The 19,345-nt window shown below is 36.9% G+C and overlaps 1 protein-coding gene across 2 annotated transcripts in view; it reads right to left on the bottom strand.

The window, feature by feature from the left end:
- Positions 1-274: 274 nt before the first annotated feature.
- The window catches only part of pbx2 (pre-B-cell leukemia homeobox 2), a 45,414-nt gene continuing 26,343 nt past the window's right edge, over positions 275-19,345 (bottom strand). Inside the window, exons 4-9 of one of the 2 annotated variants that reach the window (XM_039768943.1) lie at positions 17,636-17,826; positions 16,813-16,948; positions 14,765-14,906; positions 7,030-7,118; positions 4,119-4,205; positions 275-460 (exon numbers count right to left, since the gene is read on the bottom strand). In XM_039768943.1, coding sequence (XP_039624877.1) covers positions 380-460; positions 4,119-4,205; positions 7,030-7,118; positions 14,765-14,906; positions 16,813-16,948; positions 17,636-17,826 — 726 coding nt within the window. In that variant the 3' untranslated portion in view covers positions 275-379. The remainder of the gene's footprint in view (positions 461-4,118; positions 4,206-7,029; positions 7,119-14,764; positions 14,907-16,812; positions 16,949-17,635; positions 17,827-19,345) is intronic. The other variant, XM_039768944.1, reaches the window with a different exon arrangement.

The raw sequence follows: 19,345 nt of genomic DNA, 5'->3' as shown, positions 1-19,345 counted from the left end.
AATGAGCTCCTCTACTTTTTTTTTTTTTAAACAATTGTCAATTAACAACAGACAATGCGAGTACAGTAGTTAACAATTAAATGCACCCCTGCTTTTTAAAGAGGGCTGAAAATTGAAAGCCAAGATGGAACAGCAGGTCATTTATGCACAAGATACATATCTTCTCTTCACATGTGGCAGTCTGAAAAGGTAAACACTTAAAAGGAACAATTTGAGTGCTCTCCCTCTCTCTCTCTCTCTCTTTCGTTCTCTCTTTCTTTTTTTCTATTGAAAACAAGGAAAAGAAACAAACAAAAAAAAAAAAAAAATCAAAAATACACATTCTGCCCCAAACCCCAAATATAAAATGCACTCCAAGCCAACTGGAGGTAAGGGGCAGCTAGTTGGAGTTGTCAGAGTGATCACTCCCTGGTGATGTCAGAGAAGTGGGCGTGGCCGCATCCTGCCAGCCTCCATTGGCCTGCAAAGAAAGTCGAGACAAACACCACATTAAATCTATCCAGTAATATCCAAAACGTTAAATTTATGCAGTTAAACTTGTTAACATTCAATTACATTAAGAAACTTTTTTTTTTGTATTGGTAAGAATAACAGATGCTTAATGTGTGTGAAGAAAAATTCCCCCTTAACCTAAATGTACCTTCCCCACCCATTAAGGGCAGTAAAGTAACTTGTAACAGTAGGCATAAGACAGGAGTGAGGGCTGAACTGAATACCAGTCATAGACTACACTTGTACACACACTCCAAAACTCCGTTATTCAGGGGTTATGTGGAATTGCTTATTCAGCTGATGTGCACTTGTCTGCCATGTGGGAAAAGATTAGAGTACCTAAAGAAAGCCTAGGGGAACATGGGGAAGTATACAGATTTCTCAGTAACCTCATCAGTCAAAGTAGTGAGAGGCCTGAATGAAGGTCAGGTCAGGTTGGGGTGCATACACTGGTACAGTGCGTGGCCACTCCCACCACATGCCAAAATGCTTCAGAATCACATTTGGCAACTCTCCAGGTAGACGTGCAGTCCAGTCCCACCCTCCAGAAATGACCATCTATGTGGTGTTACACAGGGATGTCCTTGGCCTGGTCCATTCGCTCAGGTCCTCAGCAATGAGGTTCCTCTGAGTCGGATAACCCTCAGGAGAATGGTGCCATAACGGACGCTGCCCCACAGTGCAGTTAACGTGACTCATTCATGACTCAAAGCCAAACTAGTGGTACGGAACAGACACAGTACGGAAAGAGTCCAGTCTTCATCTCAGGTTACTGGATAGAATCTATGCGATGCAACCATATAGAAAAACAGGAAGCACTAGGACTCTAAGACTTGGACCTTCATCCTCTTGCAAAAATATTGAGAATACCATACAACCCTTTCAAGTGGGCTCATGACATTTGCTCTTCCAATCCATCTACTTTCGTCATGGGAGGAGTCACCAGAGATATGAATGTCATTGCTGAGTCAGTTAGCTAGAAAAAGGGCTCTCACAAATAAAAACTGAAAGCACATTAAAAAGCTGACCATGTCCGACACTGCAGTTCTTACTTCTAATCTAACATGATGACCTTCAGTATTTTTAAATTTTAAATATACAGTGCATCCAGAAAGTATTCAGAGCGCATCACTTTTTCCACATTTTGTTATGTTACAGCCTTATTCCAAAATGGATTAAATTCATTTTTTTCCTCAGAATTCTACACACAACACCCCATAATGACAACGTGAAAAAAGTTTACTTGAGATTTTTGCAAATTTATTAAAAATAAAAAAATTGAGAAAGCACATGTACATAAGTATTCACAGCCTTTGCCATGAAGCTCAAAATTGAGCTCAGGTGCATCCTGTTTCCCCTGATCATCCTTGAGATGTTTCTGCAGCTTAATTGGAGTCAACCTGTGGTAAATTCAGTTGATTGGACATGATTTGGAAAGGCACACACCTGTCTATATAAGGTCTCACAGTTGACAGTTCATGTCAGAGCACAAACCAAGCATGAAGTCAAAGGAATTGTCTGTAAACCTCCGAGACAGGATTGTCTCGAGGCACAAATCTGGGGAAGGATACAGAAAAATTTCTGCTGCTTTGAAGGTCCCAATGAGCACAGTGGCCTCCATCATCCGTAAGTGGAAGAAGTCTGAAACCACCAGGACTCTTACTAGAACTGGCCGGCCATCTAAACTGAGCGATCGGGGGAGAAGAGCCTTAATCAGGGAGGTGACCAAGAACCCGATGGTCACTCTGTCAGAGCTCCAGTGGTCCTCTGTGGAGAGAGGAGAACCTTCCAGAATGATAACCATCTCTGCAGCAATCCACCAATCAGGCCTGTATGGTCGAGTGGCCAGAAGGAAGTCACTCTTTAGTAAAAGGCACATGGCAGCCAGCCTGGAGTTTGCCAAAAGGCACTTGAAGGACTCTCAGACCATGAGAAACAAAATTCTCTGGTCTGATGAGACAAAGATCAGTGTGAATGCCAGGCGTCATGTTTGGAGGAAACCAGGCACCGCTTATCACCAGGCCAATACCATCCCTACAGTGAAGCATGGTGGTGGCAGCATCATGCTGTGGGGATGTTTTTCAGCGGCAGGAACTGGGAGACTAGTCAGGATAAAGGGAAAGATGATTGCAGCAATGTACAGAGACATCCAGGATGAAAACCTGCTCCAGAGCGCTCTTGACCTCAGACTGGGGCGACGGTTCATCTTTCAGCAGGACAACGACCCTAAGCACACAGCCAAGATATCAAAGGACTGGCTTCAGGACAACTCTGTGAATGTCCTTGAGTGGCCCAGCCAGAGCCCAGACTTGAATCCGATTGAACATCTCTGGAGAGATCTTAAAATGGCTGTGCACCGACACTTCCCATCCAACCTGATGGAGCTAGAGAGGTGCTGCAAAGAGGAATGGGAGAAAATGGCCAAGGATAGGTGTGTCAAGCTTGTGGCATCATATTCAAAAAGACTTGAGGCTGTAATTGCTGCCAAAGGTGCATCAACAAAGTATTGAGCAAAGGCTGTGAATACTTATGTACATGTGATTTCTCAGTATTTTTTTATTTTTAATAAATTTGCAAAAACCTTAAGTAAACATTTTTCACATTGTCATTATGGGGTGTTGTGTGTAGAATTCGGAGGAAAAAAATTAATTTAATCCATTTTGGAATAAGGCTGTAACATAAAATGTGGAAAAAGTGATGCGCTGTGAATACTTTCTGTATGCACTGTATATTTGAGCACTTAATATGATCATCTGAAGAAGTGTGACATTTCCTTTTTAAGATGAGGGGCAAGGGATTACAGGATGACTTCCTACTACATGAAACATTTTGTTCATATATTAAATATATCGTGTTAGAATAGATCATAAATGACTTTATAAAATATTTAACAGAATTTCTGATAAAGGGTTCAATAAATATAAGATACCCTGTAATTTTGTTTATAGTTTTCTTCTAACAGGGTACAATAAATGACTTGGTTTCACAACTGCTTCTAAAGAATTTTTCCGAATGCTAGAGTTTGCTAATTATCCTTCCTATAGTTTCTACAGTAATGCTGAACAAGATTATCTCATCGTTAATCTGATTAGGTAAAATATAACAATGACGCCAGAAATTATTACTTTAAGATAAATACAAAAACATTGAATTACAAAATTTGCAAAAATTAATCTGAAAAAAATTCACATATAAAAGGATGTATGCCAACTACTTTGGCACTTCATAAAAAAAAAAAACACAAGTGCTTTTCCACTGCCAAGCACGGAGTTCTCCAAATCATAATTGGAAATTGCATAAACATACTTGATTATAAATAAGCAAATCCACAATGTCTCTTACAAGTTAAAGTTAATTACTTTTAAACATAATACCACATACATAAATACTGTTTAATTAGTTTTTGATTAAACAAGATTTATGTATTTAGAAGCATTGTATAATATCTATATGTACAGTATATCTCAAGTAACCTGAAGATGTTATGACAATGGAAACCTAAGATGAAACATTTACTTGGTAAATTACTTTTTTTTTTTTTAAATAGTATATGATTAAAAGAAATTGACACTCTCTTATTCTGATGTTAGAAGTCTCAAACATCATTTCTCACATATTCTTCTTACCCTGACCTCTCGGGGGCTGTAAAGTCGACTTGCGCCCAGTCTGTCTGCGTAGCCACCAGGAGCAACAGCCTGACCAAGAGACTCTGCCTGCAGAAAATAATAAAAACATCACAGAGGAATGAGCATTTACCAAAAAAAATTACACTAAAATAATCCTCTGATTTTAGATTTGTCAAAACCTGTACACTAAAATAAGAAAAAGATTAGCATGGAAGGCTCTTATATAATCAGAGTGCTTCAAATGACAGAGTTTGTGAAACTGGCCATCACCCTATGACATACACACATCACTCTTTAAGCAAGTGATCAACAAAAGGCAAAAAGAAACCGTGAACTGTAACCACTCATTTTTCTGAAAAACATTTTGCCAAAAAATTGTTCTGTCAGGCTGTAAGAATGTTTTCAATATTATATCAGCAAACACTTTGTAAAATTACTGTTATTACACTAGATTAGTATATACTATACATTAATGACACATAGTCAAGAGGAAGGGGGAACGCCAATCAAAAGGAAGCACACACACCAACCAAAAAAAAAATGAACAAAAACTCATAAATACCACCTGGATATAGTGTGAACAACTGCATTTTATACAAAAGGATTTAAATCTGTCATGGATAATGCACCAAAATAATGCCAGACAAGTAAAACAAGCAACTCTAACAACAAAGTAGTTACAATATTATTGCCCTTATTGGAAACGGGACTGAAATAAAAAAATGCGTAAATATTACAAGAAACAGATTTCTAGAACAGAAAGAAATGTAAGTATTCCTTTATTTTACTACCTCCATGCTGTTTGTATAGAAAAATGTACTCTTAAAATTGGTAATTTCTATGTATTAGAAAAGTATTATAAGCACATGAGAAAAGTAGACACTATATTTTACTAAGCATTAAGATGGAAGAGTCAGGATTAAAGACTTATGCCTACATATTGTTATTATTCTGTATGAGCTAGTAGTAGAAACCACCACTACTACTTCATTAACCCAAAGTTTAGACATGCCGGAGAAAGATGGGCCCCTCACTTAGAAAGAGAATGTTAACTCTTTGGCTGTAAATAACAGTAGCAAGCACTGAACTAGTAGGGAATGAGGCGTTGTCAAACAGAATTGATGGACACAGAGGGGTTTTTACACCCTCTCTATTAAAAAATACTGGTAGAATTAGAGGCAAGATTAGAGCAGAGTAATAATAGGAGTCAGACGAGGAAGAATAATGGCTTGTATGATAAGATTTGTAATAAATGTAAGAGATGCCTATGGCTTAGGGCTCAAGTCATCTGAATTGAGTCTGTATGTACACTGTACAATAATGCCTGATTGTGCTGTCTGTCTCGAGTCTCTGAGTGTCTTCATTGGGGCTAAGGGTGCCTGTGTCAACCTGCTTCCATATTTGTAGTGAAGGCTGAGAAAAAATGTTATTGGAATGTTTTCACGGAGAAGTGGAGATGAAAGTTTTCTCATAGAATGGGAGTCTATGGTCACCAAGGACGACAGACAATACCAAAAATATCCATGAAATAAATCTCAAGTTACAGTTATCCTAAAGTTCTCACATAATCGGGTCATCCAGTTATATCCTCAGAACGGAAAAAAACACATACATGGTAGTTCTGCTGCTTCACAGTAAAGAGAATATGGATTTGTGTCCCGGAACCTCCCTGAGTGGAGTTTACAAAAAGAACTTAAGTAGTGAGAAAAGTGCTATATAAATGTAAAGATTTTTGATAAAAAGTTTAAAAAAAAAAACCAAAAAAAAAACACCTCTGTAAAAATTGAGAGTAGTGCACGAACAGGAAACATTTTCAAATGGGATTGAGTTTTTGAATTGAAGATAAGTTTCTTGACTAATGAATTATATGAACATCAACATAAAAGCTAAATCCAATTTGAATGCATTTCCTGCTTGTGAACAACACCTACAACAGGGAGATTTCATGAAAAAAGAAATTGCAGGGAAGAGTGCACTGATAGCGCTGCCCTGAACATCACATCAGCCTATGGTCGACTGCAGGTGAGTAAACAAATTCCTGTGCATATACAAACTATCCTCTGTTAAGCACATCATAAAAACATCTGATTATTTAAAGTGTGTGATCCGCCAGCTTTCGAAAGGTTAATCTTCGGCCCATTTTGCTGTGATCTATCACACACCTTATGCATTTTGCAGCCCTACCACTACCGTCTATGGAAAACGTATTCAATCAACAAATAAGGTGGTTCATAATGTATATATACATGCCATAATACTTCAAAAGTAGTACATGTTTTTCTGACATTTCTTCTCTAAGCACACACAGAAATGACTAACATTCATAAGAAAATGAATGATCTCTTAAATCACTTAGGGATGGCATTTTAAATAACTTTTTCAGCTCCTCATTCCACTAAAAACCCAGCATTTCAAACAAGCAATCAAACAAACAGTAAATGCCCTTTCTTTAATCTGTTCCACTTACAGTGCTACCCATTCAGCTGAATCTATCAGTCTCTCTTTGAAAACTATCAATTACCCAAAATCCTTTATTGCTGGACCACAATATCATTGGGAGGAAAAACGTTTTTTTCCTCTCTCTTGCTTGCTCCAGTCTGTCCTCCTTCCTATTACTTTCTTTAGACATGCTTATAGAAGGTTAACAGAACTGATTTTATTTTATCACAGTGGATGAGAAGATTCTGTCAAAAGGGGAAAAAATATCCAGGGCTCTGATAATTAAATCTATACAGATGATGTGCATTCTGACAACAATAACTTTAGTCTAATTAACACAAACTGGCTCATATTTTAGTTAAACTGTCTGACCTCTGAAATAAATTTCCACCCCTAAACCATGGAGAATAAGTAGCTTGTAGCAAAACAAAACAAAACAAAAAAAAAGACATACTTGAAAATAAAAACTTACTTGTGATGCGGAGTACGAGTCCCCATTTAATCCTTGCATCCCCATGAACATATCACTAGAGCCCGAAACGTTGAAAGAGCCACCTGAACCTGCAAAATAGAAAACAGAAAAGCAATTAGAGATGAATTGGTGCATGAAGGCTCATAAACATTAAAAATATTCTCTCTACTATAAAGACTATGTACAAAAATGAACAAGTGAAACATTTTATGTCCTATCAATTATCGACGTCATGGTCCCTTAAAAGCCAAGTTTTGATTAACTACCCAAATGTAAAAGCTACAGCATAGTTAAACATGGCGCATAATAAAAATGCAAACCATGGCTTATGGCGTTAGACTCCATAAATCATCAGTATGCAATAGATCTATTTAATATTTAGTCTATATGGCTCATAACAAAGAGATCAGGGTTCAAGGTCCAGGTGCTCCCTGCATGGAGTGTGCAAGTTCTCCTAGTGTTCATACGAGTTTCCTCCTGGTGGTCTGGGCTTCTTCCCACAGTACAAAGACTTGCAGATTAGGTGAACTGGTGTTGCTAAACAGGTCTCAGTGGTACGTGTACATGTTCAGCCTGTGATGGACTGGCACACTATTCAGGTGCTGTTTCTGCCTTTCACCCAATGATTGCTGGGATAGGCTCCAGCTGCTGTGAGACCCTACTTTAGATAAGCAGTTAGGAAACTAGAAGGATGAAACAAACAGATGGATCATCAGTTTATTAATAACTAGCAAAATACCCGCACTTCGCAGCGGCGAAGTACTGCCTTAAAATTTTTATTAAGAAGAAAATTAAACCTTTTTAAACCGAGGGAAAATATACCAATAATTATTTGTTAAGGATCTCTTTGTATACCATGTTGTCAGTACGGCCCTCCGGCTGTAATATGACCAAGCTGTGCGCTGAGATTACTCTTGAGCATGCAACGTACAGTTGGCCATGTGAAAAGCAATCTTGTCTCACATCTCACAGCTTGGATTGCTGCTGTCATAATCGGTTTGAGTTTCATGGTTTGTTTCAACCACGACAGTATTTGCAGAACTTGTTGTGTTAAAGTGACATTCGGCATCTGTCAAGCGTTGTAAGCATACAACCGGTTTCATCGATAACTTCACATCCAGCTTTTGAGAGTTGAAACATTCATAAACATCAAAGTGTCCACTACTGAAATCGCCACCTGTGAATCTAAGATGTTTAAGAGACATAGGTGGTTATCTAAAGGTGTAAAATATTTGGCCATTTCAGTACACTTTAAAGCGACAACCGAACAATTCAGCGGCAGCCATCAACTCACATGCAGAACCATAGGTGAAGGGCTTAAGCATTTCACTCTTATAGTGCTCCTGTGTAGTCTAATTATCTCCTGTACCGTCATCAGTCCACACCTAGAACCTGTCCCAGTCATTCAATACATAAGACACAATGTTCCTCCGGATATCAAGAGTGAGCCTGATATGGCCGGGCAACATGTAACAAAGAGAATGGAAAAGGCAGGTGCCATCTCCGGGCATGGAAACCACTCGGTAAGTGACAGTTCTTTGATCGATGGTGATCACCTCGATAGACATGTTAATGGGGGTACGGTTGGAATGATAAAGGAAATGGGTACCTGAACAATGTAAAGTAAGTCTAAAATACCTACATAATAACTATAATCGTAATAAACGAACAATAACACAAAGGAGAAGCCGTGGATTAAATAAAAAGGCTGCAGTTATCAGCAGGGAGATGTGAATCCTGTGGCAAAGCAAGGAAGGGAATGTAGAGACCGGAGCGACAGATGGCCTTATTATAGGCAGGCAGCCAACAACGTGGGAGGCGTTGTAATAAGGGACCCAACGCCGCCTCACACGGTGACCGAGCTGCAGGCTATGGACGTATATATGTATGTAAGTAGGATTCAGTTAGCGTTGGGAACCCGCGTACCAGATTTCTTGAAGATGGGCCCATAAGTAAGAAAGACCGCTGGAAAGTTCAATATGGCGGCTGACAGTGGCATCATACCACCGAAATAAGTACGTACATCGGTTTCGTTAGCACAGGGAAGCCGCCTACCAAATTTTGTGAAGATGGGGCCATAAATAAGAAAGTTCAAAATGGCGGACGTTGTTTACCGTTATGACCGTTACGTGTAAAATTTCGAAATGAAACCTGCTTAACTTTTGTAAGTAAGCTGTAAGGAATAAGCCTGCCAAATTTCAGCCTTCTACCTACACGGGAAGTTGGAGAATTAGTGATGAGTGAGGGAGGGCTTTGCTTTTTATTAGTATAGACAATCAAATTCACCCAAAACACTAAGATTAGATTTAACTGTTACTCATGTTCTTACTAATAATTAATAATACTAAATCTGAAATTACATTATTTTGGACAAAAATCTTTAAATATTTATCAGACAGCATTGGTGTCACAATGACTTCTATCCCATTAATGGCTATATTTGGTGTATTTCCAGATGGGTTTAAAGTGGAAAAGGACAAATTGCTTGTAATCGCCTTCACCAAGCTACAACCATATAGACCTGTTTGGCCTAACTGTAAGAATCCCAAGCCACCTTTTATAACACAGGGGGTAACGGACAATCTGTATTATTTAAAACTGGAAAAACAATCAAATTCTTGCTCAGAGGATCGGTCCAAAATATTTTTAAAACATAACGAGACTTAATTAAAAAAAAATAATAATAATAAAAATAATGGAAGCAGCATTATTTAGGGGGAAAAGGATGTGGTCCTTATTTATTTATTCCCAATTCCCCCCCCCCCCCTATATGGCTCTCCTCTCTTCCTCCTCAGGTGGAGGTTACATTCTTGCTTTGTTAGGTTTTGAAGTTATTTGTGGTGCAAGATTTTACATGCATTATATTGTATATTAGGTTTCATCCTTCACATAAAATTATTTAAAAAAAATGTACTACACAAGTAATCATTGTAGCATATTTTTGACATAAACTGCATTTCTAAACAGGTCATCCATATATTGGATCAAGATATAGTATTTACCCCGAAAACAAAACATACTATTACATCTCTTGGAATGAGAAGAAATGACAACAGAAGATATTTATGACCTGCTCCTTCAGTTTTTCAAAAACTGAATATTAATAAATTTTAGGTTACGTTGTATTTAACACAACTTTAATACTGGTTATGGTTCATGTATTTTTATGCAAAGGATGCAGGCAACACTGAGCATATTTGAACTTGTTTTCAATACATAACTCTATTGGAACTATCCATAAAACTGGATACGATTTAAATAGATCTTTTCTACATTAATGTATGGGATAATGTAATATAATAACAGAAAAAATTAACAAAGAATCTGTCTATACTGTGGTGGGCTGGCGCCCCGCCCAGGGTTTGTTTCCTGCCTTGCGCCCTGTGTTGGCTGGGACTGGCTCCAGCAGACCCCCTGTGGCCCTGTAGTTAGGATATAGCAGGTTGGATAATGAATGGATGGATCTCTCTATATCGTCTCTTTACAAAGTTAAAAATGTCAAACATTTGTCATCTATGTCTCTTCATATAATCCACACCCATACATACAGTCATGTGAAAAGTTTACCCAACCCTGCTCAAAATTAAACGTGTTGGTATTTTCTAAGTGAAGGCATTTATTTCGAAATCAATTTTTTTTACACAAAAGATATGGCTCAAAATACTAAAAGTTAAAGAAAATATGACAAAACCACAAACTTACATAATACTGAAAAACAAGCAATCAATAGAAATGGTCATTATGTATTGATTAAATTGCTAAACTGCTTTATGTGTCTAACGATTGTAACAATAAGTCTGATGCAAAGGTCAGATGACCAGAGGGGCCAGGTAAATAAAAACTAAAGCTAGCAGGGAAAACGTAGCATTTTGTATCCAGCAAGAGGACAATACAAACACCACCTACAGGCAACAAAATTAAACCGGATACTTTCAGCACAAAAAAAAACAAACACACACACACAGTGGCATTGTATTAAAATATGCAGAACTTTAGCAGACTGGAAAAAAAAACCCCACATAATGTAGAATGTGAAACGGTTTGGCCATTCTTCCCCTTTGACACATTATGGTTAGAACTTCGATTAAGATCTAAACAGTTAATTCAGTTGGATAAAGACAATTCCACAACTTCATAAAATTTTCTGACTGTTTAATCCTCTCAGGGTGCTTACATTTAAAAGCAAAGGGCTCTTTAAGCAATTGCCTATGGACCTGAAAATAAAGATAATTTTGTCATACAAATCAGAGGAAGACAATAAAACAATATCTAAATGTTTCCTCCTTGCAATGTCCACTCTCCAAAATGTCATTAAGAATGGAAGTTTAGGGGATCAGTTGAGGACAAGGTAAGATCAGCAAGACCAAGAATATCACACAGAACTGCTTGTAGCCCATTCAGATATGCAAAGCTAAACCCCAAAACTACTTCAAAGAACATGCAGGAAGGCTTGGCCGCAAGCCACGGTCTCTTGTTGTTCACACAAACATGCACTGCATGGAAGAGTCATCAGAAGGACGTCTCACCTGCAATCTCATCATAAAGTCAATTTCTGAGGAAAGCAACTAAACATTTCGTCCCAGAAGTCTCTAAGTGCTGGGGTTATTTTATTTGGAAGATGTTCCAATTGCTTTTGAAGGTGACTGTGTTGCTGTACCAGTCTTGCAAAAGTTTATGCCATTAAATGTTACATGAAATTTTGGTCCAGCATCAAGGTTGTCAACTGAGCAAATCTATTAATAGCTTTAGCTTTTTTTGGAGACTTGCTGATATTTACTGCTGGAACTAACAACCCGTGATTAAAACATATCTAATAAACTACATCTCCTGCTCCCCAGGTTATTATCCCCAGCTACACACAGTTCACTAAGTAGTTGAAGCACATGCTCTCTGAAGCAAGTACAGAAAATTATATAATAGGCATCAAAACAAAAGCTTGACTGTGAGGGCAATTTTCTAATAAAGATTCTATTATAAAACCACTGTTTATTTCCTGCCTCTGTTTACTTTCAAAAATAAAAGTAATGAACAGTGTAAAATAAAAACAGTTTAGTCACTTGGACAATAGGATCTTAAACGACATCCTTGCTGAAAACAGTGGACTGAACCTTGAAAGAATTAACCACAGCGTCTTAAAGCACAACTTCCAGTGGTCAAATTATTACTGCAATCACAGAAAGTCCAGTATATATCATTTTCAACTATTTCTGTATACTTGTGGTATTGAACAGTGACATCTAGTGACAAAGGTCTGTCATATCTACAACATAAAGTAATGGCAAACAAAAGGTATTAAGGCAGAAAACAACTAATTAGTAAAGTTAAAAAAACACACCAACAGTAAAACAAAAATGCCTTAAAGGATTTTTGTCTGAGATAGAATTTACAATGGTACTCCAGCAGGGTGATACATTTACTTATTTTGCCCGATGCCTTTATATAAGGTGGTTTGAAACATTTGAGATCAATTGGAAAAAAATGTAACCAATTGTGATCACAAATAGGTGTAGTCCAAAGCCTTAACTACTATGTCACACAGTCTGTGATATGGACTTGCGAGACTCAACTTTCAAATATATAAATCTGTTGTTTGATTTTTTTTGTTAAATATCCACAGCATTTACTCCATGCAAAGGTGTGGTGATGCAGATTAATTAAGGCATGCTCCCTAAAATGGTAACATCAAAAAACTTTTCATGTCACCAGAGAAACACTACCCTCTCAGATGAGTTTGACACATGAAATAATTTCAACCAAATTTAGAATGAGCATTACTAACAGTAAAACTATTTATGTTTAACCAAAACAAAAACACCAAAATATTACAATTTCAAAACTGAAGAACTTTAAGCCTGGGATTAATGCTCTGGTCTACTGCCCCATTGATATATTTAAATTATGCAGTAGGGTATAAATCATATGTATTGTATGCATTACTGAACATTGTAAAATTAAGTCTTAGGAAGGCACCAAAGTATATTCTTGACTCAGTTTCAGGAATACATTAAATGGTTAAAAAAGGCAGTTACAATAGAAGCTCGTGTTAGTGACCTGCATGCAAAACTTTTGTGCACCATCTAGGTTTTCCTCATTTCTCCTTGCTGAAACCACAGTAACACTGAAAGGATTTAAAAGGACTGCACTGTACAAATAATAATAAAAAAAAAGGTTTTCATTAGATTCAGATCCCTTGTCTCAGGACTATTCTGGGAGATTTAACTATTTTGGTTTTTAACCTCCAATTTCCACTTCCAACATTATTGTTGGGGGCAGCATATATCTCACCCCCAGAGTCTTGTCTATACTTTCACCACTATTTTTTCCTTCTCTTATGGCAGGGGTGCTTGTCGGCAGAGATCGTATACAAGAATGATGCCTCTAGCACATTTCACAGTAAGGACGGAGTTCACTGGGCAATGTGCTTTATGCTGTTTTCACTGTAGAGAAAAGCCAAGCAAAATGACACCTTTTATTGGCCAACTAAAAAGATTACAATATGCAAGCTTTCGAGGCAACTCAGGCCCCTTCTTCAGGCTTCTTCAGACATCTTGCCTGAAGAAGGGGCCCGAGTTGCCTCGAAAGCTTGCATATTGTAATCTTTTTAGTTAGCCAATAAAAAGTGTCATTTTGCTTGGCTTTTCTCTACATTCATAATGGCTAACACGGTACAACAACCTAGTACTGCTGTTTTCACTAAAATTTACATTTTCCATTCAGAACAAAAAGGTTCTATTTTGAGTTCATTAGACCAAAACACCACCAGACTCTCTAGCTTTGCGTCCTGTGCTTAATATAAAACTAATTATAGTCTTTTCTAAATAATGTCTCTCTTGTCACCTATGAACACCACATAATAGTGGAGAGATGTGCACATTGTTGAGATATTTAAACAGATATTCCGAAATAAAGACCTTCTTGTCCTTCAGATTTGCTATTGGACTGTTGGTGGCATCTCAAACCTCTTCCACTCAGTCACCCATTTCACAGAGAAAATCTGATCCGAGTTAAGTACTCTGTATTGGCAAATTCTATAAAGTTCATAACTATGGACTTGACTGAATGGATACTGATAGCATTTGTAATTTCTTTGTATTTTTTGATATCCATCATCTTACCTGTATCTCACCACAAGATAATAGCAGAAGGATTATTTAGAACTCCTTGCTGCTCATTGGGGACTATTTTCAGATGCATAACCCAGCAGAGAATAGCAGACTTACAGAAACAGATCATTTAATTTTGAAATAATTATGTCCATTGCTCCCTGGATAGGTTCTATCCCCCCATGACCCTGTATTGGAATAAGTGGGTTCAGAAAATGAATGAATGATCCCAAATTAAACTGTTTTTTGGTTTGCAACTACTAGTACCAGTTTACAAATAGTAAGACAGAGGGCTGTGCATGCCTACAGTATTTGTCCCACTGTTTTTCCTTTTAGGATTACTTCCCGATTTTTTTCTGTCAAGTGAGGATGCTATGTACACTGTCAATTTACACAAGTAAAATGCTTTACTGTGTCTATTCAGGCTGTTAGGTAAGAATATGAAAATTCTAAAAGTGTTTGAGACACTTTATGAGCTCTGTTTAACAAATCAAAATTAAATTTAGTCAATGAAGTTGTAACAGATTAAGATGATTAAGCAAAATTATCAGTGTATAGAACAAAATGTGTGCCGTGATCTTGCTAATTAAAGCAATATTTTAACTTGAATGCACAGTAATAGCATATTATACCTGCAGATGTGGGGGTCCCAGGGGAATCGCCACCCTGTGTTGCTCCAATAGCAGTCTTCACTGCATAGATGTTAGCCTCCTCCTGAAACTTGCTGATGTTTTTCTTATAACGGATTCTCTTGTTGCCAAACCAATTTGACACCTAAAAGAAGTGTAAACAAAAAATGAAAAATTACTGGGAGGAACATTTCAAAACCTAAAATGACATCCTGGACCAAAAGATATGCTTGTTTAACAAGTACTCCTGTAATTCTCTGCAGCTTTTGATAAGGTGATGCTGTCGGGGGCCAGTCATCAATCTATATCAGACAGGAATTTTAGAAAATAGTGGACATAAGGGTGTCTTAAGCATAGAAAAAAAAAAACATTAGATTAAATGGATTTTTTTTCCTAATTACAGAATGGGATAATTTTGCCATTTTTACTTTATTTTACATGCATGATTTAGACTAAATGTAACTGACTTAATTTGTTAACTATGACGTACCTTCCTAAGATAAAGCACATTTAAAATACATTTCCTGAGAACTCTAAAATATTTACAAAATGCTTACAGCTGTACCTGGACACAATTTAGACAATCAATTGAATACCATATATACAAATTACAGAAATGAAGTTAAAATATTTAAACATATTGAGAGGTCTTTTGAAATACTAGTACACTTTATAGAAAGGCTTCCAAGTAGCAGAAAACACATCACAGTCTTTAACAAGAGCCTACATCAACAATTATGCAGTCAGGTCAAATTTAAAAAGTTTTTATATTCTTATGAGGGTAATTCAAGCAATTCTGGTCTTCACAGTCCAAGGCAAGCATCCCTCTTAGATAAAATCAAGGAAAGAACTACCTGGCTTATTCTCAGGATTTAACAGTATAAGTGACAATGAAAGACCAAGCTGAAACTTTTCATCTGAAGTATTTGAAGATTATGAGTTGACATAATAAGAATTACTTCAAAGTATGAAAGTTGTTGGCTAATGATGGATGCCAATTATTATACTGGCAGTGAAACCTCCTGTTCTCACTGTGGCAATAAATCCAGAACACATTACGAGTATAAATCATTCACACCCCCAAACAATCTACTCCTAATATTGTGCTTACATACATTCTCTAAGCCACCTACTGTGATTCAATCCAATGCATCAGGGAACTATAAAAGTCATTTTATTGGTTAGGTTGGTGGCGGGGACTTTGTGGGTGAACTTGCTGGGATCCACAATACTCGGTTCCCTTTATACTTTTAAAACACAGCTGAATAGGCAAGCCTGGCAGCTTATGGTTTGTTAATTATACATTTCTGTGTGTTAACCATCTTTCTTGTGAAACTACGCCAAAGAATGGGTTTGTAGGTGGTGTTGAATGATATGAAAAGAATTGCTTTCCCCATAAGATGCCCAGGACCACAGTGAATGGAAGAAAACTCTTTGGGAGCAACCAGACAACCTCAGTAAACCTGGGAAATAGCAGTTAACTGTGATGATTATTACATCCCTTCTGTGTTATTAGTTTGGTTTTCCCAAGTCAGTATTTGGGATGCAGTCTCAAGTACCCCATAAAATCTGCGTGATCTATATTATACTCCTCATTTCTCAGATTGAGCCACATTTCTGTTATTACTATAACAGAATTATGTGCAACTACATGCAACACCAGCTCATTTGTTTTATACTTATATTACTGATTTCACTTTAGCATACCAACATTTTCTAGAAATTTCAGTTACCTTGTGCATTTTTATTAAAACTACTGTCCATTCCTTTATGAAGTTATAAACCTTTCTGTACTAATTTAGCTGCTAATCCATTCCCTAGCTTAAACAGTCCTTAACTAACCTACTCATACACAATTTGTTTTTTTTCAGACGAGGTATGATATGGTTTAGAAATTTGACCTTTGAGGTAACATTGAATAAAGTATGATTCACAAACTGACAGACACTCTTGTCTTTTTCTTTTAACCTATTCTGCTTTGATCTCATTTTATAGTATGCTATGCAAAAACAGAACCTAAAGTCATATTAAACTTGATTCATTGTCAGTACCTGGGACACAGTGATACCACACTGCTTTGCAAGTTCCTCTTTGGCTTCCTCACTGGGGTATGGGTTGCTCAAATGAGAGTAGAAATACTCATTTAGAACCTCTGTTGCCTGCTTACTGAAATTTCGCCTTTTTCGCCTGCATCAAAAGAGGCAAAAACATTTTTAAATGTGCAACATACAGAAACAATATTAAAAAAGCGGCTTAAAAGCAGTTTATGTTTACTTCATCTTTTAACTTAAAATGCTTTGCTAAAGTGGTCTATTTGCATTCATTTACAATTACATGATGCAACAAAAATACTGTTTAAGACAAAAAAAATTGAACACTGGCATAGAGAATTAGGAATTCTGGCAAGTATAAAAAGCATTAAATGAGTTGCAGAATGTTGTCAATTTTATTACAATTCTTTGCTTTACTAGTGCTTTTCTCATCTTTAAATGTTCTGCAGTTATGCGTATATTCTGTTATCTTCATAATTTATATAGAAAATATCATTTGTTACCAATTTTTACCACAAAGTTTTAATGGATGTATTAATAATCTTACAGACAAGCAAAACTGATTTTTGAAACAAAGTTTTGTTGTACAACATATACAATGCACTCTGTATAGCATTGTTTATTTATTTATTTATCCAAAACCCTTCTAAAATAGCTAATAATTTATTAATATTTCAACTTGCATCTAAGTAACAGTATATACTCCTCTCAAAACAAACAAATAGCCCAATCATTGGTTGAAAATACTCTAGATATACAAAACTGAAAGCTGTTCATGCAGAATGTGGATTACTTTGCCATCATCCCTGCCCCCCAACCTCACCTTGCATCCAGGAAGCGCGAGCGGAGAATCATCACAGCCTCACATGTGCTCTGTTTCAGCTGCATCTGAATACTGCTGAACTTCCTGTGGATGATGGTTACCATTCTCTCTATTTCCTTAGGTGACACCGGTCTTGTGCGGGACTGCTCTCGTAACAGATTCATTACATGTGTTGTGAACTCATTGCATGCCTGAAAAATCACAAAAGAAAAGACTATGTTGCAAAAAAATATCTACTCCATTTAAGAAAAATAAAAAAATGTGGTACTTCAAACAGAAACTTGCAAATGTTTGTCTAACTCCAAAACATCTTGATTACTAAGATTTGCAGCTTTGTTACAGCATACTGTATCTGTCAACAGCAGTTGGCAAAGGATGAATGACCACTTACATTCACAGATGGGTTAATTACTGTCAGATAAAGATGCACCTAACTGGTATCTATTATAATTTAGTGCACACCTATATTAATGAGTATGATTATTATTATTTAATACAAGTTATAGGTAGTGATTAAAATCTGAGTAACTAATGTAGACAGAACTACAGTGCCTCACGTAATCTGCTTGTGATTAGTTTCCTATGTACAGAGACAGAACAGGAGTGACTAAACATGGCTTTATTGTTCACTCTAACAGTTAACCAAGAGCTCGGTTTTTCTTGCAGCTCATTTGTGACCCACATTTTCTGGAGAGGATCATTAGAACATCACCACAATTAGAACAAATTTTAATGAGTACAGGCCATTCAGTCCAACAAACCTCACCAATCACATTCACCTAATTGTTGGTAGCAGACCAAGTTGCTCTGATCAAACTGCACAAACCCTTGTAACTGTTTATGGCTTGATCAGAAGATGTACCAGGCGCTCAGAAAATGAGAGATATAATCTCTCAAGTATTTCCAAGGTGACGCCTCTTGGATGAACTCCAGTGGGCACTGCGCCCTAAAGACCTCCTGTGGTAGAATTAAACAGGTATCCTCACAAGAGGCCAAGCTACCTCAGCTGGCTGCTTTTAATCCTGAAACTGAAAACCCAGTCCCAAAGCAAAACTTGTCAACTGAGAGCAAGGCCAAAATCAAAAATTGCAACCAGTTTATTGCTGTATGTACCTAACCCCCAATTCTTAAATTTATAAAGCAAAGCAATTCAAAAGGCAATTAAAACCTTAAGTTATACTGCAAAGATATTATGCTTGGACTCTAGAATGTTAATTTATTTACCAATTAGTTTTACATTTTGTTCGTGAAAGTGAAGTACTTGGAGTATCCACAGAAAACCTTAACAAACCCATGGCAGATCATTCAAACAACACACAGCAACAACTGGCTCAGGTACTGAACCAAGGTTTCTGTGAGGCAGTAATGCTAACTCCCAAGAACATACCACATTCCATTCAAACAGTAATAAACTAGTATTACTACTAGAGAAGAACCATGAACAATACCACAATAAAAATAGAAAATAATAGCCAGAATGTTTTAATTTTCCTTTAAAGAGGCTATTAATCAAATTAAATGCTCTTAACCACTGTTGGGGGAAAAAAAAAATATATATATATATATATATATATACACACACACACACTCCTATATATTCAACATGCGCACAAAATACAAAAGGAATGCACATTCTTTGCCACATTTCTAACATTTATTGTTTTGGCTGTGTGCTGTTCTTGAAAATAAGCAGTAAGTGCCATTTTTGTT

The sequence above is a fragment of the Polypterus senegalus genome, chromosome 11 (genome assembly GCF_016835505.1).
Source record: "Polypterus senegalus isolate Bchr_013 chromosome 11, ASM1683550v1, whole genome shotgun sequence".
Taxonomy (NCBI): Eukaryota; Metazoa; Chordata; class Cladistia; order Polypteriformes; family Polypteridae; genus Polypterus; species Polypterus senegalus.
Note: the sequence above shows the minus strand (reverse complement) of the source record. Positions and strands in the feature narration are given on the sequence as shown.